Source organism: Aptenodytes patagonicus, chromosome 1 (genome assembly GCF_965638725.1).
Source record: "Aptenodytes patagonicus chromosome 1, bAptPat1.pri.cur, whole genome shotgun sequence".
In the NCBI taxonomy this organism is placed as follows: domain Eukaryota; kingdom Metazoa; phylum Chordata; class Aves; order Sphenisciformes; family Spheniscidae; genus Aptenodytes; species Aptenodytes patagonicus.
The window spans coordinates 200,001,974-200,022,663 of NC_134949.1; the positions used below are offsets into that span (position 1 = coordinate 200,001,974).

A 20,690-nucleotide genomic window follows, 5' to 3' on the forward strand; every position below is an offset into this window, starting at 1 on the left:
TTGGGAATTCTTCTGATCGCTCTGTGTGCATTCTTCTCTCAGGGACATTCACGTTCTCAGTTTCTGGCACTGCCAAAATACGTATTACTAGCATACAGAAGGGACTCAGTAGACTAGACAAGATTGTAGCTTTGAACTTAATAGGGCTGGTAAGAGTGTGCGTTACATGTGAAATTATGCTATAAGTTTGTACAAACCTTCTCTCCCTTTGCACCTCAACAGTGTTGTACCTGACCTAATTGGAGTCTTTAGGAGTTACTGGTATTGCAAAATTTCTTAACCGTTCCACATTGCAGGCAGTGATTTCGGTCTGTAGCCTTAAGCCATTTTTCACACTTTTGTTAAGTTTAACCAAGCAAATATGGTGTAACAGAATAAATGTAAAGGTCTGAAGGTTCTCCAATTCACTTTTTCTGAATGCATAATACAAAGGGGGGACGCTGTGCAAAGTATCAAGCTATCCTTGTCTGTTTCTTGCACACTCACTTGTAAAGACTGTCATGTTAGCCGCTATTAAAAACAAGAAACTGTGCTAGATTGACTTTAACTCTGGCCCAATATGACTATTGTTCTTTCTTTTCTGATATCTCCATTTTCTTTAAGGTGGAAAAATACGCCAAAGTGGAAAAGTCTATCAAGCCTGATGACTCACAACCAACTGTCTGGCCAGCCCATGTGAGTAGTTTAGACCTTTGGCCAAACTTCTCTGTCTCTAGTTAAAGTGCCTCTTATTTCAACAAAATCTAAGTAATGTGGGAATAGTCTTCCCTCCCCCAATTTAATTAATCTTCCATGTGTTATATAGACAGAAAGATTACCACAGATACTTGTAATTTCATACAGTGCAGCATGCATGTGATCAGTCTTGTAATTTCCTCAGGCTTTCCAGAAATACAAGGAAAAGCAACTTTAATCTCCCAAGTAACGTGCTGTTGCTGTATAGTAAAGAAAGCATATTAAGTTACAGAGAGCAGTACTCTGCTCAACAAATTGCTTTATTCACTCAGATACTCAAAGGTTGTTGGAAAAGAGCTTCTGTTAAAATCAAAATGTTAAATGTGGAAAGAGATTAAGTAATGTTAAATACCTCTTACAAAAAACTTTCTGCAATGTTTAAGTTGAACCTTAAGATTTCTGGCACAAATTACATGATTTGATAAGTAGTAGTCATTTAATATAATTAGCCATAAATCATTTCATAATATCTTGCCTCCAAAATTACAAAGAATTTATCTTTATTAACAGCATCTGTCATGATGTCTTTGTAGTTTCATATTAACAAAAAGTAATACTTTTTCCCACAGGATTTAATCTTCATCTCCAATGCTTTACTCGGAACTTTTTTTGCATTGTCATAATTTATATAAAACTTTATATATGTTTATCCAGTCTGCCTTTCCATATCTAACATGATTGTTTAGGGTTTGCAATATTTTTGTATTTTTAAGAGGTGATAAACTTTTTCCTTTCATCCCTTTAGATAACTTCTCAAATCACTTTCATTTTAGATAATGCACCCCTTCTTATAGAGTGTTTCTTACTGTATTGTATAGAACTGGCATATTTTACTAGCTGTTTCTGTTATCACTTGTTTAAGACTTATTTGGTTATTTTCTTCTGTCTTTTTAGGAAATAAAAGATGATTATGTGTTTGAATGTGAAGTTGGTAATCAGCTTCAAAAAACAAAACTGACCATTTTTCAGTCTCTTGGCAATCCCTTGTACTATGGTAAAATTCAGACACTCAAAGGTGATGAGGAAAATGACAACCTATTAACTCCATCACAGTAAGTTACATGTTCTTTTAAACTCTGCTATGATCTGATAGATGAAGGAAGACAAACATTACTTATCATTTTCAGTCATAAAAATACTCTAGAGCTAGAAATGTGATTTAAGAGTTTTGTTTGAAAAATTCAGTTAATGAACCTAAAATTTTTTTAACAAAAAAACCCAAAACAAAATGTGTTCAAGCAACCATCATATCTTAAATGTACTTTTATGTTAAATCTGCATGTTCTTTTACATTAAAGATATATTGTAAAAACAAACAACCCCCCCCCCCAAAAAAAAACCCTCAACAACGCAAATTGTGGAGACACCATGAGACATAGCTAGCACTCTTTCAGTGTTACTCATAATTTTGATTGTTGTCAAAATTTGCCTGATGCTGTGAAAACGTAAGACTTCATTATATTATGTTTACCCTTACTCAAAGAAATTCAGGCTAAATAAATGATGAAGAAAAACATGAGCTCCTAAGAAGCTTCGTCATTTTGAATTGTTTTGAATCTGCTGTTGTTGGCTGTGGTTCTACGAAGATTCTCTATTCTTGGCTCTTTTTGTTGTGTGTACCAGATTCTTTGTATGGAGGAACCTGTTCAGCAGAATAGACCCTATCACTTTCAGTAAGGCAAGGAGCAGTGAGCCTGAGGAAACTTTAGTGCTGTTAATGAAAATTGATTTATTGTCTAGTATGTAATTCCTATCTAATTTTTTATTAAAATCTTAATCTTCTTAATCCTCAGGATGTTTTATCCCTAGACGGAGCTATTTACTGTTTATTTCCATACTGTTGTGGTTTAACCCCAGCTGGCAACTAAGTGCCACACAGCTGCTCACTCATTTTCCCCCCCCGCCCCGTGGGATGAGGGAGAGAATCGGAAGGGTAAAAGTGAGAAAACTTGTGGGTTGAGATAAAGACAGTTTAATAAGTAAAGCAAAAGCTGCGCACACAAACAAAGCAACACAAGGAATTCATTCACTGCTTCCCATCGGCAGGCAGGTGTTCAGCCATCTCCAGGAAAGCAGGGCTCCATCACGCCTAACAGTTACTTGGGAAGACAAACGCCATCACTCTGAACGTCCCCCCCTTCCTTCTTCTTCCCCCAGCTTTATATGCTGAGCATGACGTCATATGGTGTGGAATATCCCTTTGGTCAGTTTGGGTCAGCTGTCCCAGCTGTGTCCCCTCCCAACTTCTTGTGCACCCCCAGCCTACTCACTGGTGGGGTGGGGTGAGAAGCAGAAGAGGCCTTGACTCTGTGTAAGCACTGCTCAGCAGTAACAAAAACATCCCTGTGTTATCAACACTGTTTTAATCACAAATCCAAAACATAGCCCCATACTAGCTACTATGAAGAAATTAACTCTATCCCAGCCAAAACCAGCACACATACTTGGTACTGATCTTCCTGGAACAGCAGCGCTACCATACAGTTGTGTAATAAGACTGGGAATTAAAAGGATTTATAGGTGTTAGATGCCTGGGGTTTTTTGGAAATCATTGCTCTAGTCCATTATTTTTAAGACATGACCAGTTGAAGTTCATAAACATTTGGATACTTCCTCATTAGAAAACTACGTCATATGAAGTAAAAGGTGCAGAAGACATTTTTGTTGTTCTGCTGTAAAATAAAACTGCTTTTTTGTTTTTGAGCTAGAGAAACAGAAAAGGTCTGTAGTGTTTAAAAAAAAAAAATCACTGAAGTAATAAATTTGCAAGCCATAAATATTGCACAAAAGTGAAATGCTTATTTAGGAGTACTGGAAAATCTTGAGGAATCAGAATTTGCATAAGTGAAATCAAACAATGGAAACTAAATGTTTGTTAAAATATTACAGGTAGGGCTGTTTTTGACATACCCACAGGACATTTATGGTTATATTTCAGTGTGAGAGTATTGATATATTGATTTATACATACCTTTTCCCTTGTACTTTTTATAATAGCAATTCTGTAACAGTTATTCACTTCCATTTTTTGAAAGTATAAAATACAAAACTTCCGTATTCCGCCTTTTGCTTAGTAGGCAATTTACTTTTAAAGGAGACCATATTAGACCATGTGTGTATATTGTATATATGGTTATGAAGCCAAGTTTGTATTTCAAGTACTAAATAATACCCAGTCCATTAATTGGATACGGTATCTCTGTATTTTCAGCAGACCTGAAAAAAAGAGCAGCACTGACATTCGTTCAAAGTTTTGTGATTAAAAAACCATGTTGTCTTAGTCCGAATCATGTCTGAAAATGTATTATACATTTTACATTTCAGGTTCCTTATTGGTTCGAAGACTGATGCTGAAAGGTAAATTAATATATCATTTACAACCATTTGGCTTAATGCCAAATAATGAATTTTGTTCCCTTTAGCCGTTATGACTGCTAATGTTGTGGTTATGGAAACAGATGCAGAACAGATGAGGAAAATAAAAGGAATTAATCATAACAAGAAGTAGGATATAGTGTGCAGTTTGTATATTTAACAAGCAAGGAAGAACAGAGGAAAGCAAATACATGAATACAGCTTGTCCCACTACCTAAATGTCAGGCATTGTTATAGTTATTTGCACAATTATTCTTGATTACACAGGCAATAATAAAATTCTGAGAGCACTTAGCAGGAATTTCATCTTGACATTTTGTATGGTAAATTAGCAATCATGGAAATAGTTCATTTGAACTTTAAGCATAATCTAGGACTTGTGTATATATACAACTTATTTTTGTGTTGTGCATTACTTGATTCAGCTTTCTTAGAGAAGCAAGTAATAAAACAGTTTTCCAGTGTATATTTGTTGTAGAATGATTATGAGTAGCAATTCTGGGATAACCGAGGCAGCAAAATAAGTATTTCTTCAAATGTTTGTCAGTGTGCATTACCTTAGGTACCTGTGTTTCTTTGTGCATATGAGCACAGAACCTTTAAAAAGCGATCTCTGTCAAAGCCAGTTTGGTTTTGTGCCTTCATAGGAGACCTCAAGGTGATGTACATGCCATAGCTCTTACTCCCCCACCCTCTTCTTATGTGCTTGGCAGGGAGATGAGTCCTTAATTTGGTCAAAAATCAATAATAATGTTCTTTGTTTTAATGGATAATTTTGATCAAGAAACTCTTTGCTTATATTCTCTCCTGCCTCCTTTGTGCTGTAAGCTGAATTGGGGGGTTGGTTGGCTGAAAACTAAAACAATAATACAGGGGTCTAGTTTTTTAAAGCAAACATTGTTTTCCTGATCATGTTTGCCACTGGGTTGCACAAATTCTTCAATCAGAATAAGCAGTTGGGTTTCAGGGACTAGGACAAGAAGAAGCAGTAGCAAGGGAGGAGGGCAGGACCACCTTTTTGAGTACACAGCATTTTATTACTCTGATTCCACTGTAATTTTAAGGCAGTCTAAAACCTAGTTACTGAAAAAAGTACATTGCACCCTTTCCTCTGCCGTGTATCTTGGGGCCCTTGCTTATGTCTGCATTAGTCATATAGCAGCATATTGAATCAGTGCTATACCAAAATAAAGTGTAGTTCATCGTGTTTAGGTGTGAGCTAATGGAAATATTCCAGCAGTTTTTCATTGAGGTTCAGTCCGCCAGAGTATAAGTGACAACAGGTCTTCAGCTTGATTTTTCAAGTCTGCAAGGTCACTTTGTATATTCTGCTCACGTTTGTGAAACAGTATTCCCTCAGCTTAGTTCTCTCAAATTAGTAGAGATGTAGTATTTGATTTGGTAGAACAGTACTTTAAACTTGTTTGCCTGATGCTATCAATGCTTTAAATTCCTGGATACATCACTGCTCGTTAGTCTCATAGAATAAGACCTGGCTGTCCTGGTGCTCAAGGAAGAGTGATCACTTTTGATGTGATAACTGGTTCTTGGATGTACATTCAGTATGGATCTCTTAGTTCATCCCTTGCTTTCAGAGTCCTCATCTGACATAGACCTCAAGTTAAAGGAGAACTGGCTGTTCCACAGGGAGCATAAGCAGAGGACACAGCTTTACAAAAGATTCTGGACCCATGTGAAGGGAATGGGATCCCCATTGATGGACATCCCAAAGAACTGCGGTTGCTTTGGGGAAGGGAACTGTTCTGTCTACTGTTTTGCGTATTCCTCCAAAAGAGTGCTTCTTAAACTTGTTTCTTGAACAAACTAGAAAAAAAGACAGTGATTAAAAGAAAAGTTAAAACGGAATAAATTTAAGAAAAGAGCCCAGGAACATAAAGTAGAAAGATATACAGAGATATAGATATGTTTTATATATGTGCATCTCTATTTTATATAGATGCATACTTAGATAATGTATACTTATGTATAAAATAATATATGATTATGTAAGATATACAATTATGTGTTTACATATACATATCTACTTTAGAAGTTCAAAGTTGTTAATCTTTTTATGCCCTCATTGTTTGTTTCAGAGTGGTGAACCAGTATCAGGAGTTAGTACAAAATGAAGCTAAATGTCCTGTGAAAATGTTTCATAATTCAGGTGGATCAGTCAATCTTAGTCATCTTTCTCCAGGGAAGGAAATGGAAGTGAGTTTATCAAGCCATACATTTCTTCTATTTGCACTTGATTATTGAATTATTCTAATAATTTTTGCTATCCACATTTAAAAGTAAAAGAACCTAAAGATTTCATTCTGAATGAATTTTTAAATGCTTTATTGTCATAATCATTCAGAGTGAGTATATTGGAAAAGTTAGAGGAAAGCATTTTTGTTTTCACTGTTCAAATGTTGTGTCTTTTAGCTATGTCTTTTTTTAGCCATGTATATATAGTATAGTTAGCTCCAAGGTTTTGTTGTATCATTTTCCTCTCTTCAGATGAACCTTTCACAGAGCAGTATAGTAAAATGCAGCTATGCATTTTATTTTACAGGTCAGTAAACACAGAAGCAGATGTAGTAGCTGAACTTCTTTTCTTTTACCTTTAGAAATTATTAAAATTATTTTCTCTTTAGTTTGAAGATGAAAACTTAAAAAACAACCAAAAAAAAAAAAACCCCAAACAAAAAAAAAAACCCACAAACAAACACCAAAACCTTTAAAGTGCATATGTTTGTATGCACGCATCCAGTAGAAATTCCCGCATTCCCAAATTCTCATAGAATCATTGAGGTTGGAAAAGACCTCTAGGATCATCGAGTCCAACCGTCGACCCAACACCACCATGCCCACTAAACCATGTCCCTAAGTGCCTCATCTACTCGTCTTTTAAATACCTCCAGGGATGGGGACTCCACCACTTCCCTGGGCAGCCTGTTCCAATGTTTCACCACTCTTTCAGTAAAGACATTTTTCCTCACATCCAATCTAAACCTCCCCTGGCGCAACTTGAGGCCATTTCCTCTCGTCCTATCGCTAGTTACTTGGGAGAAGAGACCGACCCCCACTTCGCTACAACCTCCTTCCAGGTAGTTGTAGAGAGCGATGAGGTCTCCCCTCAGCCTCCTTTTCTGCAGGCTAAACAACCCCAGTTCCCTCAGCTTCTCCTCATAAGACTTGTTCTCCAGACCCCTCACCAGCCTCGTTGCCCTTCTCTGGACACGCTCCAGCACCTCGACGTCCTTCTTGTAGTGAGGGGCCCAAAACTGAACACAGTAGTCGAGGTGCGGCCTCACCAGTGCTGAGTACAGGGGCACGATCACTTCCCTACTCCTGCTGGCCACACTATTGCTGATACAGGCCAGGATGCCATTGGCCTTCTTGGCCGCCTGGGCACGCTGCTGGCTCATGTTCAGCCGACTGTCGACCAGCACCCCCAGGTCCTTTTCCGACAGGCAGCTTTCCAGCCACTCTTCCCCAAGCCTGTAGCGCTGCATGGGGTTGTTGTGGCCGAAGTGCAGGACCCAGCACTTGGCCTTGTTGAATCTCAGACAGTTGGCCTGGGCCCATTGATCCAGCCTGTCCAGGTCCCTCTGCAGAGCCTTCCTACCCTCGAGCAGATCAACACTCCCGCCCAACTTGGTGTCGTCTGCAAACTTACTGAGGGAGCTCTCAATCCCCTCATCCAGATCATTGATAAAGATATTGAACAAGACCGGCCCCAGTACTGAGCCCTGGGGAACACCGCTCGTGACCGGCTGCCAACTGGATGTAACTCCATTCACCACCACTCTCTGGGCCCGGCTGTCCAGCCAGTTTTTGACCCAGCAAAGAGTACACCTGTCTAAGCCGTGAGCCGCCAGCTTCTCTAGGAGAATGCTGTGGGAGATGGTGTCAAAGACCACATCCACAGCCTTTCCCTCATCCACTAGGCGGGTCACCTGGTCATAGAAGGAGATCAGGTTGGTCAAGCAGGACCTGCCTCTCATGAATCTCTGCTGGCTAGGCCGGATCCCCTGGTTGTCCCGCTCATGCCTTGTGAGCGCCCTCAAGATGAACCGCTCCATAATCTTCTCCGGCACCGAGGTCAGGCTGACAGGCCTGTAGTTCCCCAGATTCTCCTTCCGGCCCTTCTTGTAGGTGGGCGTCACATTGGCAGTTAGCATTGCCTTGTGTTTTACTTGCTGCTTCTGGCTTTGTTGGTCAGATTCAGTATTCTGGTGGTGAACTGTATTTACACTCCAGCTAGTAAATGAATTTTCTATCCGTTGGGCTATTTCCTTTGCTACATCTTTCCCCAAATATCTACTTTAAACTGCAACAGCGTTGCTCTGAAAGAGGTAGTTCTTGGCGGCAGCCAGAAGAGCAGCATGCAGAGGCTGGCAGTTGCAGAAAGGAATATGAGTGTTTCTGTATGTGTGTATACACATACAGACATACGCATGCATATGTGTGTATTTTTTAATATATATATTATATAATATATATTTTTAATATATATAAAAATCATAGAATAACTTAGGGTGGGAGGATACTTCTGGAAGTCATCTCATCCGGGTGTCCAAGCCCCCACCAAAAGCTGGACCAAGGTTACTCAGGTTATTCTACTTAAAGATCTAGTCGTCTTTTGAATGGGGCATTAGTCTTTATTTCCAGAATGAAGAAAGCAGTTTATAATAGTAGAAGGGAAAGGCAATCCTCAGAATTTTCCTCAAAAGATTCTTTTTTATAAGCAAGCAATTAGAAACATGTAGAGGGAGTGTCTCTTACTACTGAGAATCAGTGGAAGCTAAGCTATCCAAAAAGGTTGATTCTGCACAATGGTGGATGCTCTGATTTGTTAGCCCATGCACATCTAATTTAGGCTCCAGCACTGAAATGTTCCATTCAGTGTACTGAGAGCCTCACTTTCTAGTTTCAGCAGTTTTTGAACTGTGTGTTTGTTTAGACACTACTTTCATTTATGGGATACCTGCTTTATAGTTAAAAATATATAGACTGTAACTGTAAATGTCTTCCACTGTGGAGTTTTTTGACAGTGTCAGCTATTGGAATTGTGGATTTAGGGTCTGTTGTGAGTGACTGGGAACTACAGACTTGATTAGCTGAAGTTAATTTATGCTCAAACAACCTGATAAGTAGGCTGTAAGAACAAACAGGAAGGGAGCACCTTTCCTCTAAAAAGATTGGTAAAGTTCTGATCCCACTGAAGTCAATGGGATTTTCCTGAACGTATTTAAATTCCTACTCCCAGAATCAGGAAATCTGATCCTGTTCTCTAAATCCTTATTGGTTGGAAATGGCAGATGTATGCAGATGGTAAATGAATGAAATCATGTAACTTTTTCAAGTAAGACCAAATTGTCCTTTTGTTTAAAATGCATCTGACACTCTTGCATTTGTGAAAAGTTACTAAGAAGGATTTCAGAATTGCAGAAAAAAGTGAAACTCCTTAATTTTTTTTTTTCTCGGTTTAAATTTTACCGGCACTTTCAAGCTGCTTCTTGATGGTAAGCATTTTATCTGAAAAGTCAGTCATAGGCTATCTTTTTAAAATAAATAAATAAAAATCTGAAATGTTTGAAAGGAATTTTGTCATGGTTTTGAGAAGTCTAATACAAATTAATTGAATTGTCTTTTCTGTCAAATATGTGGAAGCTCACGTTATTGCTGTGGTAGTGTTAATTTCTCTTTCCTCCTAGCAGCCAGAAAGTATATCAGGCTCTGTTCAGTCTTCAATATTGGGGAAAGGTGTAAAACACCGACCTCCTCCCATCAAATTACCTTCAAGTTCAGGAAGTAGCTCTTCAGGTAATTATTTATTGACTTGGGCGTCTCCTTTCTATATGTTTTGCCTATTGTAAAATGACGTGATATCTCTTTAGTAAAGATTTAATTAAAAAAAATTAGTATCTTCTCTGTGAAAAGAGCATCATTTTATTGATTTCTGATTATATTGTTCACAAAATTGTATCATGACAAATATTCGAGTTAACATGTACTCAGAGAACAATAATGTATTTTAATTATGCTTTTTCAGGTAATATTTTTAGTCCACAACAGTCAAGTGGCCATCTAAAATCCCCAACTCCTCCTCCTCCTTCTAAGCCTCCTGGTCTTTCTCGGAAACAATCTATGGATCTTAATCAAGTTAGCATGCTCTCTCCAGCTGCCATGTCTCCTGCGAGCTCTTCACAAAGTGAGTCACGACCTAAATTCTCCATTAAATCTTAGGCTTTTGCATAAATGCTTCCTGAGATAAACTTCTTAACCTGTGGAATGATGAAACTTAAGTGTACAGTGTACCCTAAATTGTATAAGTTGTGCAGCTTTAGGCAGGTCTCTTGTTCACTGTATGTATTTTATGTTTATTGTAACTGTGTTTGTTTTTTCTGTATATATGTATGCACCCTCTGTGTATACGTTTTAATACATTTTATGCGATTAGTATGATCTCCTCATTTATGAAAGGCTGGTAGACGATGTGATGAGATAAAATTCCAAAGTGTAGATTTTTTTCCTCCAGTGTAAAAACAGTATGTTAGATCAGTTTGCCTTTACATAATTTAAGCATCTGGGTTTTTAAATGTTATAGGAGCTGGTGCAGTTGTATCTCTATGTATGTATATAATCTGATCAGTCCCAAGGTGGTGATACAATAAACGATAAGATGATTTTTTAAAACACTCCTACACTGTTTTACAAATCATTGCTGATTGCAAGTGTGGTGGTGATGCTGCTGCTGCTGATAGCACCATATTCTCAGGTGTTAAAATGTAAATTTCAATAAGTGACATCCTAGTTCAAGTATTTTCATTAAAACTGACAGGATCATTGTAATTATAGCTATAGATCATAAACATTTTTTAAATATGTATGTGTCTTGAGACATTTCGTGAACAGATTTGTACAAAGAGAAATCATAGCTGCAGTTTTTCAGGGTTTTTATGAATAATTGTATACTGCACATTCCAGTATCCTGCACAATATTATAATATGCTTTTTGCATTAAATAATTTTAAATCTGGATAGCTCAAAAGGTGTAACTTTTCTGCCTTCTTGTTTTGCACAAAGAAAAAAAGAAAACTTTCTAACAAGTTTTCTTCTAACATATTTACTCTTTTTATGTTAGTGCTATGAATTGTGTAAATCTGCTGCACACAGTTGTAACTTGAAGGCTCTGGTCACAACAGCTGGACATTCACATCTATTTCATTTCTTTCTGCAGGACGTGAAAGAAGCTTAAAAAAAAAAAGGAAAAACAAAAAACCACCTCAAGCTTTTGGGGGTTTTTGTTTTGTTTTTCTGTTGATAAACTGTGCTTACTGCATCCACAACAAATATAGCTATACATGCTACATTTAAGCAGAAGGAATTACACAGTAACTTTTAAAGATGCAGTATTATTCTCTGGTTCTTAAATATTAAAATATTTTTATTTGATCAAAATCTGGCAAATGGGAGTTTAGCTATCTGATGAAATTTAGATCAACCCCATGATTATTGAAATAGTATATGTTCTTTGTTGAATCTGTTGTTTTCCATGATGTGTTTTTAACACGATGCTATTGTGCAGGCAGTGCATATAGACTTTATGTTTAACATTTTAGGACAAAAACATTAATTAGGTTAAAAAGGTCAATAAGAAATTGTTTGATTTAAGTATTTCTGAATGGAGTTATGACTTAATGTATGATAAATTATGGAAGGACAATGTAGGATACAAATCAGTGTATGGCTTAAGGAATTGAGCATGGAGAATGGGTTTTCTGTGTGATACTGCATCCTTAACAATGAGTGCGTGCTGCAACACTCGTGTCATGTAGAAATTAACATTGCAGTCTAAAAAATGGAACAAATTGTCAGTGCTAAATAAGATTCCATTAACCTTATTATACAAAAAGGACTGGCCTTTTGTAACAAACTAGCACTTTTTATTTTTCTCAATGAGCAGGGTCTGGAACTCCTAAACCATCTACTCCTACTCCAACCAACACCCCTTCATCGACCCCACACCCTCCTGATGCTCAGAGCTCAACTCCTATTACCCCTTCTGCCACCCCTACTCCCCAAGATTCAGGCTTCACCCCTCAGCCCACTTTGTTAACCCCATTTGCTCAGCAGCAAATGTCTCTGAGCCAGGCACTGCCTGTAATGACCATTCCTCTTTCCACCATGGTAACATCCATTACTACAGGAACAACCTCCACCCAGGTCATGGCAAACCCCGCAGGACTTAACTTCATCAATGTAGTGGGCTCTGTGTGGTAAGTTTTTTTGTTATGATGGTTTCTTAATTTGCCCTGGGTGGGTTGGTTGTTGGGGCGGTGGGGTGGGGAGGGTGGGAGTGGTACAGGACTGTCCAGCATCCATTAGAATAGGATCTGCAGTGCAAAAAGGTCATTCACTTTGTAATTATAAAGTGAAGAGCGACTAGAAACTATTTGTATTTCTCAAATATAAGGCACCTACTATCAGAATATTGAAAAGGTCTATTAAGAAAACTGTGCTTTCAGCTTTTTGGATGCATATAGTTGAATTTCATAAGGCTTAACCTCAATTTAAGTGGTTTCTGAGGTTTTGCTCTTTAAGTTTGAAAACTTTTTTTATTGATCAGAGAGGAAGTGGAATATCATATGCAGACCACTTTAAATGAAAAATGGAAAGAGATTTGATAATAAAATGCCTATGAATGAAAAGTTGTATATAAAATACAAGGAAACAACAAATCTGTTTTCTAACAATTTAATCAAACATTGAGGTTAAACATTCTTTGATCCTTAAAACTCATTTTGTGGTTTAAAAAAATAAATGCTGCTGTCAAGAATAGATTGTGTGGTATAATGTGAACTGCTTTTTAGACTAAATTCTGTGATCAATATAAAATGGTCAGTGTAAGACACACAGTGTGCTTCGATGCAAGTATCAGACACTTAAATTACTCATCCAAGGTGTTCAGCAGTTGATCACTGCTGATTAATTAGAGAGGTTTTTTATAGTGCAACAAGAAAACACAAACCTGTTCCTTAACTTTTTGTTATCATAGTACAACCATTTTGAATCTTTCTATTGATCTTTCAGTATTTCTAGAATAAAAGAACCACTTGTGGTTTATTTTCCATAATTTATACCAAAGAAAAAAATTAATCTATACCAAGAATATGGATTTACGTATTTGTTATACCCTAGGCATAATAATTTTTTAAGCTGCCTTGATGCTTTATCCATAATCCCATTTACAGAAAACAATTGATTTACTTGTCATGAGACAGAGGGCAAAAATTTAGTTACTCAGATTTGCTTGTACCACTTGGGTTTGATGTGTTGTCTTTCCTCTTCTACAGTGGAGCACAGACACTGATGAGTGGTTCAAACCCTATGTTGGGGTGCAACACTGGTGCCATAGCCCCTGCAGGTATAAATCTGAGTGGCATTTTACCATCAGGAGGTCTGGTACCAAGTGCGCTGCCCGCTGCAATGCAGTCTGCCTCTCAAGCAGGTTAGTGTGAATAAGCTGAAAAGCCACCCTTCAGATAGGGACAGTGTGAAAACATGTTGTGAGAACAATGGGCGAAAGTGGCCATTGTGTAAATAGATTGTGTATTTGATGGCTGGAGCTCCGGAACAACATACATATTTTTGCATTCAAAGTGTAGGCTATGTTTGTGATTGTTTGAAACTGATTTTGAGGAGCTAGACTGGGGAAAGGTCTAAACCTGGATTGTTTGGTATGCTTAGTAGGAAGTTTGAGATAAACTCCAAATACAAATGCAACGTTAATAATGATGACTGCCAGAAAAAAGGCATGACTGAACTTAGAAAGAGGCATCCCTTTTTAAGCATGCAGGGCATTTTATTCTGTCAGTGGTACTGCTTTATTCTAGTAGGACAATTAATCAGTTCCTTATTGCCTTCAAATATGACTATATAAATCTGTATGCCTCAATATGCATTACAGCAGCATTTAAATTCTTAGTTTGCTTGTTCTGAAAAAATAATAAAGACAAAAAAAACCCTAATGTATGCTTATGGAATCAGAAGTATAGAAGAGACTTCAAGATACCCATCCCTTACACTGAGGCAGAGTCAGATCTGTCTAAACCATACTGAACCAATGCTTATCTAAACTGGCTTAAAATACCTTCACTACAGAAGATTCCAGTCTCCCTCGGTAGCTGTTTGGAGTAATTAATTATTCCTTCTAATTGCAGTGCATCTCCTTAATTGTGAATTAATTTTTTTCTCCTGTTCCTTGCAGACATGAAAAATAGTTGTTCACCCTTTCTCTTTACCTTCTAAGTATCAAACATGCTGTCATGTCCCACATTTGTCTTCTCTTTCTGATAGGTGGTCGTATTTTTCAAATCTTTCATAATCCTGTCACTTTTTTCTAGACTGTCCAATTTGCTTACATCCTTCTTAAAATGTGATAACCAAAACTGGACACAAGCCTGAGCTTGGCTGATTTACCACTGTGGAGCACAGGAGAATAAATGCATCTCATCTCTTTCACAACATTCCTGTTAACATTTCCCCAAATGAGGTCTGCCTATTTTTTATTTGTATTTTTCGCAACAGCATTACATTAATGTTAAGAATGGCTTTACTGGTTTAGGCCAAAAATCCATCCAGTTTATATTCTGTCTCTGACAGTCGCCATTAGAGGATACTTAGAGGAGAGTTTAAGATGAGGCGAAAGTGTGAAGTGAAACATCCCTTGTATACAAGTGTACCTCTTCTGGCAATCTACAGCTTTGAGTCTTTCTCAGCTGAAGACTATCCACGTGGATCTTTGTGCTTAATATCCTGTGCTACACTTCTAGTCTGTGGATTTATCTAATTGGTTTTTGAACCCATTTATATTTCTGGCATCTATGGCATCTTGTGACAGTGAGTTTTATAAATGTAAACTGTGTGAAGAGGTTCTTTTCTTTTGTGTGTTCTGTAGTTGGTGATATGGATGATTTGGATATGTTTGTGACTTGCTGTAACTTCTCATGTCCTTTCTTGCTGTATAGACACAAAGCTAGTTTCTCACAATTTTGTACTTGTTCATTTGTCGTCTTCTAATTCAATGTTATTGATTTTTGGACCCTTTCTTCAATTCCCTAGGATCACTTTTAATTCTAATTCTGTCCTTTCAATCACTATCAACCGTTACCAGTTTGGTGTCACAGATTTTTCCATGCTACGCTGTCGCCCACGTAACAGATGGGAGTAGTGAGCTGAGCTAGGTTGGTGGCAGACCTCTGGGGGATTCTGTTTGACGGCTGCTGCTTTACTGGAGCATTTGTATCAGTTCTATACCCAACTCATAGCGTACTACATGTACATCTTTTTTAGCATAGCTTTGAAGAGTGCCATGTGGAATAATGCCAAAAGCTCTACAAGTCAGATACATCTTGCCAGAAGTCCTTGGAGGGTGGTGGGCAGTTGCTAAGATTTTGGGTGGGATTGTTTTCTGTTAATGATTGAGAAACCAAGAGCCTGTTATTTCACTGAGCCCTTGGACATTTCTGGATTTACCGTACAAACAGTAAAACTTTTTAAAGCCAAAAGAAGAATCACTGAAGAATAACTGCTATGATATTCTCCACCTTCACCTTTGTTGAAATGCATTAACTGGTTATAGGTTACAGGGCACAGTATTTAGTAGCGATACAGTTTTCCTTCTGTTTAGTCAGCTCTCTAACTTTGAAACTGGATAACTATGAACTTCTCAACATTACGGAAAATGCAGCATTGTATTAAGTATAAAATTTAAACTTGCCAGTTTTCCAACTTCTTCCAAATGCTTAGAAATGATCCCAGTGGAAAGGGGTATTAATTGCAACACACATATATAATTAAGTAAAGACTTCCTACTAATAAAAAGATGTTTTCTTTAACAGGCAGCCCCTTTGGTTTGAAAAATGCATCAAATCTTCGGCCCTTAAATCTTCTACAGGTAATTGATATACTTGGAGACAATAATAATGATAATTTCTTAATTTTCTTTAGAGACGTGTTTAGTGCTGCTTACTGCATTGCCCCCCACAGATCTTTGAAGCCAGTTGATCAGACAGACCATTTACTGCAAATTTTAATTGCTTATTTAAAACACTTAGAACAAGAGAAAAAGCTACTTCCAAAAAGATGCCAGGTGGAAATTATATTCTTAGCTCAAAATTATTTCCTTAGCTCACAACAAAGCAGCTAGTGTTCTCAGTAACAGTCTAAAAATGCTGACATTTGAATTCAAGAGATTAATCCTAAAACACAGTCTTCTATTTTCAGGATTTGCCTAAGCTTTTATTGCAAATCAGTCTTTAAACTGAAGTTATGATTATTTTAAAAGTACAAAACAGTACAGTGGAATCACTCAGGGGTTACACATACAAGGCCTAAAAGCTGAGCTGAACATGCACAGGCAGGTGCAGTAATAGCTTTAAAGAGCTTCTGGTAATGGAAAGAGAAGGTCATGTAAGATAGGGAGTTTAGAAGGTCTGTAAACGTTTTCTTTCCACTAAGCATACATACAAATACAAATGTGAGCAAAAGTTGCTTATTATGTCAGAACTCCATTCAAAAGCAGAACAGGGAGTGTTTGTGGAACCGGGTGTAGTTCCTGGATCTCGAAGTCAGCTGCAAGTTACAGCAGGTGCAGAAGTGCAGCTTCAGTGTTCCACAAATGTTGCACCATGCTTCAAAAAATTAATACCAGTAAAAGATGAACTGTAGCTCTGCTACTTCCTCCTCCCGCTCCTGTACACACTCCAGAAACATGGAAAAGGGCAGGCACAGGAGGCAGTTATGCTGGAGTAGACCTCTTCTATAAAATTTAATGCTTGTATTTGTGTGATTCCATGCTGAAGTACATCTTTTCAAGCTACCTCTGCCACTTGTATAAGCCAAGAATAATTTGGCTGAAATCAGTGCAATTAAAGTTGGGGTGAGGGAGAGGAATCATGACTGTTTCACTTCAACTTTTTTTTTTGCATCAGACCTTGTAGCTTGTTGAATGGAAGCATTTATTAAAATTCATTGGAATATTCTGAAAATGAGAATAATATACAGTGCTTTTGAAGACTAGCCTTTACGTTTCTAGTATCAGTACAATCTCTACTATTTTAATTAAATAATAAAAATGTATTTTCCTGTGGAAATACCTTGCTCTAATGCAGGTTTGTTTTCTGAGCATAAGGCTTTTTCACAAACAACAGCAATTGTAAACTGATTCATTTTAAAGGATTTTAAAAAAAACCAAACCAAAACAAAAAACCTCCAAGGAGTACGTCCATTACTAATGTCATGCTCATCCTAGGACAGTGGGAAACTCAGCAGTTTGATTGAATTATGCCTTTTGGTTTTAATCTTCAACAGCTTCCAGGTGGTTCACTTATTTTTAACCCACTCCAGCAACAACAACAGCAGCAGCTGTCACAGTTTTCTCCACAGCAACAATCTCAGCAGGCTACAACCTGTAGTCCTCAGCAATGGGGAGAACAGGTGTGTGCTAACAGCCCCTCAGTCTGGGGTGCATGGATGAAACAGTTTCTCCCATTCTCCCCATCTCCACAAGTAAATGAGCCTTTACACAACAGATCTGAAGCAGAGGGGGAGGAAAGTCTTCCTCCATAAACCTTCTCAAACTGCAAAGACTGCAGTGGCTTTGTTGCTGTGGCTGGAGCTGGGTTATACTCCTTTATTTATATCCTGTATAGAAGAGCTATAACAAAACAACTGGCTCAGCATTGTCTTACTCTAGCACAAAGAGAGCCAGCCCACTGTACAAGTGGTGTAAAATCAGCTTAGCATTGTCCCGCTTATCGTAACTAGCAGATACATCAGATGAACAGAGAAGAAACACAGTCAGGATTACTAGAGTAACTAAAACTTCTTACTTAACACTGCTGTGAGTTGGCTTATGATCCTCACTGCTGTGGTTCAACAGAATTGTTCTCTTCGCACCAGAGAAAGTATCAGTTGGCTTTAAAGCTGTAATCTTAAGACGCTTGCTCCACTGCTGCCTGTAGTTAGCGTTAAGCTTTAATCGGTGAAGAAGTCTGAAGTCTTGATGGAGACCAATCTGTCTGTTCTCAAAATGACAAATTTTGAGTGGTTGGTTCTACCTGTGCCTAAAAATCTTACCAGCACTAATGCAGCAATTTGGGAAAACTAGCTGCTCTGCTTTTGTGTTCTTTATCTTTTGTCTTCCCAGACATGCAAGACTTCTGTTTACCAAATAGTCTCTACTGGATACTCAGTTTGTCATAACAATTTTGCTTGTGCTACTGTAGACTGTTCATAAAGAAGATGCCTCTTTAAAATGTTTTTACAGTGTATAGTCTCCTGTGTCACAGGCCTTGTTCTGGAATGTGGGACAGTTTAATGGGAGACTTTCAGATTTAGTCTCAGAATCCAAATGTCAGTTACTAGTTGAATTACTAAAAAAAATTCATGCAAGCTCATACTATTGGGTTTTATTTTCTAGACATTGAACTTTAAGGGCATGTACAAAAAGGCTGATGTAAGCCCAGTCCTTCTTGTGGCAGAAAGTTCTTCTGGAGGAAATCGGTCTCTGCATTGCCTAACTTGCCCTAAGGAACTTCTCTCTTACCATGCGTTATAGAGTAAGACTAGGGTCATTACCTAAAATGAGCTATTATGAAAACCAGATTTCTTAGCTTCCACTAAGGACAAGAACGTATGTGTTCAGTGCTGTAATCCAAGTGCTTAGTGGGGAAAAAAACTAAACCCAAAAAGACCAGCAATTTTCTGTGCTGCCAACAGAATATATACATTCTCGTCTCATACTTAGGGGTTTTCCCCAAATGTTGGTTCTAAGACTTTGTAAGTCTTGTCATCTTCATCGAGATGATGATGTCTTCTTAACGTGCAATCTTTTGGTCAAGTTTTACCTAGATCTTAGTGGCATTATTTCCTACGGTTATTCTAAAGAAGCATTGCAACTCCTGGAAATGCACCAGCTTAAAAGCTTTCCCTGCCACCCCACCCCACCCCCAACTGATAAGCCATGCAGTTTGCTTGAATCGCATATATAATACTTTATTTCCCCACTCTATGAATCAATGCATAATTTAAGTTCTAGAAAAGGTCATAATTCAACACCCTTTGACTTCAGTAGACACTAGATCAGACTCCACTAATTCCATTTGAGTGATTACTGAGAACTACTCTGTTCCAAAAATAAAATTTTAAAAGCAGGGTTTGTATTTTTTATGAAATTAAGGAGTGTGTGGCACAGTATGAACATGTGAATGTAAGTTTCAGACTTTTCATGTTTTGATTGATTAGGACCTTCGCACATGGATGGTTTCAGGTGTCACCTGAAGACTTTGGGGTTGGGAGTGGGACAGGAAACATCGTAAGATTACAACCATAAATCGTAGTCTCTGCTGACTGCAGGGAAGTTGACAACAACAGGGGACTTCTGCTGGGCAAGAGGCATAATACCATTTCTGCCAAAACAGAGCCATCTTGGGGCATTCAACATCTGTTCGTTCTAGCCTGTACGTTATAGCCTGTATCTATACACACTGGAAGATGTAGAATTAAATGTTTTTAAATGGCACTTCAAACGTTTGCCTTCACGCTGGCTTTATTTACTTATTCATTGATACCAAAGTTTGGTAATAAGGATCAAGCTTTTCATTTTTGCTAGGGGTCTGACCAAGGTCCATCCAATCAAGATCAGGCATTATCTGCCCAACAAGCTGCTGTAATTAACCTGACTGGAGTAGGGAATTTTATGCAACCTCAAGCCACAGGTATGTGCTTGCTGAGCTTCCTTTTGTAGTTAAGTGTGTATCTTGATAAATTCACACTGAAATGAAGTTTGGTCTTAAAGAAGTCTTACGTTAGATCAGAACAACTTCCTATTTATTATCAGCACATGAATTATACAAGAAATACTGGACTTTCAAAGCGTGCACTTTTCTGCTTTGTTTGGCAGTTAAGTGTAGTAAATCGATAATAATGTCACATGAAAATAAGTCACACTTGATACAAAAAGAAAATACAGGGAACTTCCATGCCAAACTTCATTGAGGAATGTTTCTTTAACTGTGTGCTTAACATCCAGTACGAGAAACCTCTTTGTGTCTCCACAAGCACTTCATAATCTAATTATGTTCTAACTAACAGTATGTATATCATGTATACTTTATTCTGCACTGTTTCCAATTTGACTCTGAAACTAATTCTATTGATCCCCCTTTTCTGTTACACTCTATTCCTATGTCTTCCTTGCCCGACCCTGACAAACTTGACCCGACCTCTTTGACCTGCCTGCTTTCCCCTTCTGCTTTCTTAGTGTTGTCTCAGCTTGGCTCTGCCGTGAACAGACCTGGGCAAAGCCTTCCTCAGCAGAGACTCCAGCTCTCTTCTGCCTTACAACAGCAACAGCAACAAGCCTTGCAGCAGCAGCAGCAACAGATACAAGTAATCCAGCAACTTCACTCTGACTGTGTTTAAAAAAAAATGAATAAATAAATTTACAAACACAGTTCTCGGCTCCAAAACCAAAAATCTTGCCCCTTTGACTTTTTTTTTTTTAAACTAATGTCTATGGT

At 37.9% G+C, this 20,690-nt stretch overlaps 1 protein-coding gene across 11 annotated transcripts in view; it reads left to right on the forward strand.

Moving 5' to 3' along the window:
* The window catches only part of SUPT20H (SPT20 homolog, SAGA complex component), a 38,243-nt gene that overhangs the window by 16,104 nt on the left and 1,449 nt on the right, over positions 1-20,690 (forward strand). For 3 of the 11 annotated variants that reach the window (XM_076364225.1, XM_076364228.1, XM_076364226.1), the window contains exons 13-23: positions 604-675; positions 1,630-1,787; positions 4,060-4,092; positions 6,207-6,324; positions 9,819-9,927; positions 10,157-10,315; positions 12,071-12,383; positions 13,461-13,615; positions 16,008-16,063; positions 19,781-19,886; positions 20,432-20,559. In XM_076364225.1, the coding sequence (XP_076220340.1) occupies positions 604-675; positions 1,630-1,787; positions 4,060-4,092; positions 6,207-6,324; positions 9,819-9,927; positions 10,157-10,315; positions 12,071-12,383; positions 13,461-13,615; positions 16,008-16,063; positions 19,781-19,886; positions 20,432-20,559 (1,407 nt within the window). The other 8 variants (XM_076364227.1, XM_076364229.1, XM_076364230.1 and 5 more) reach the window with 6 other exon arrangements.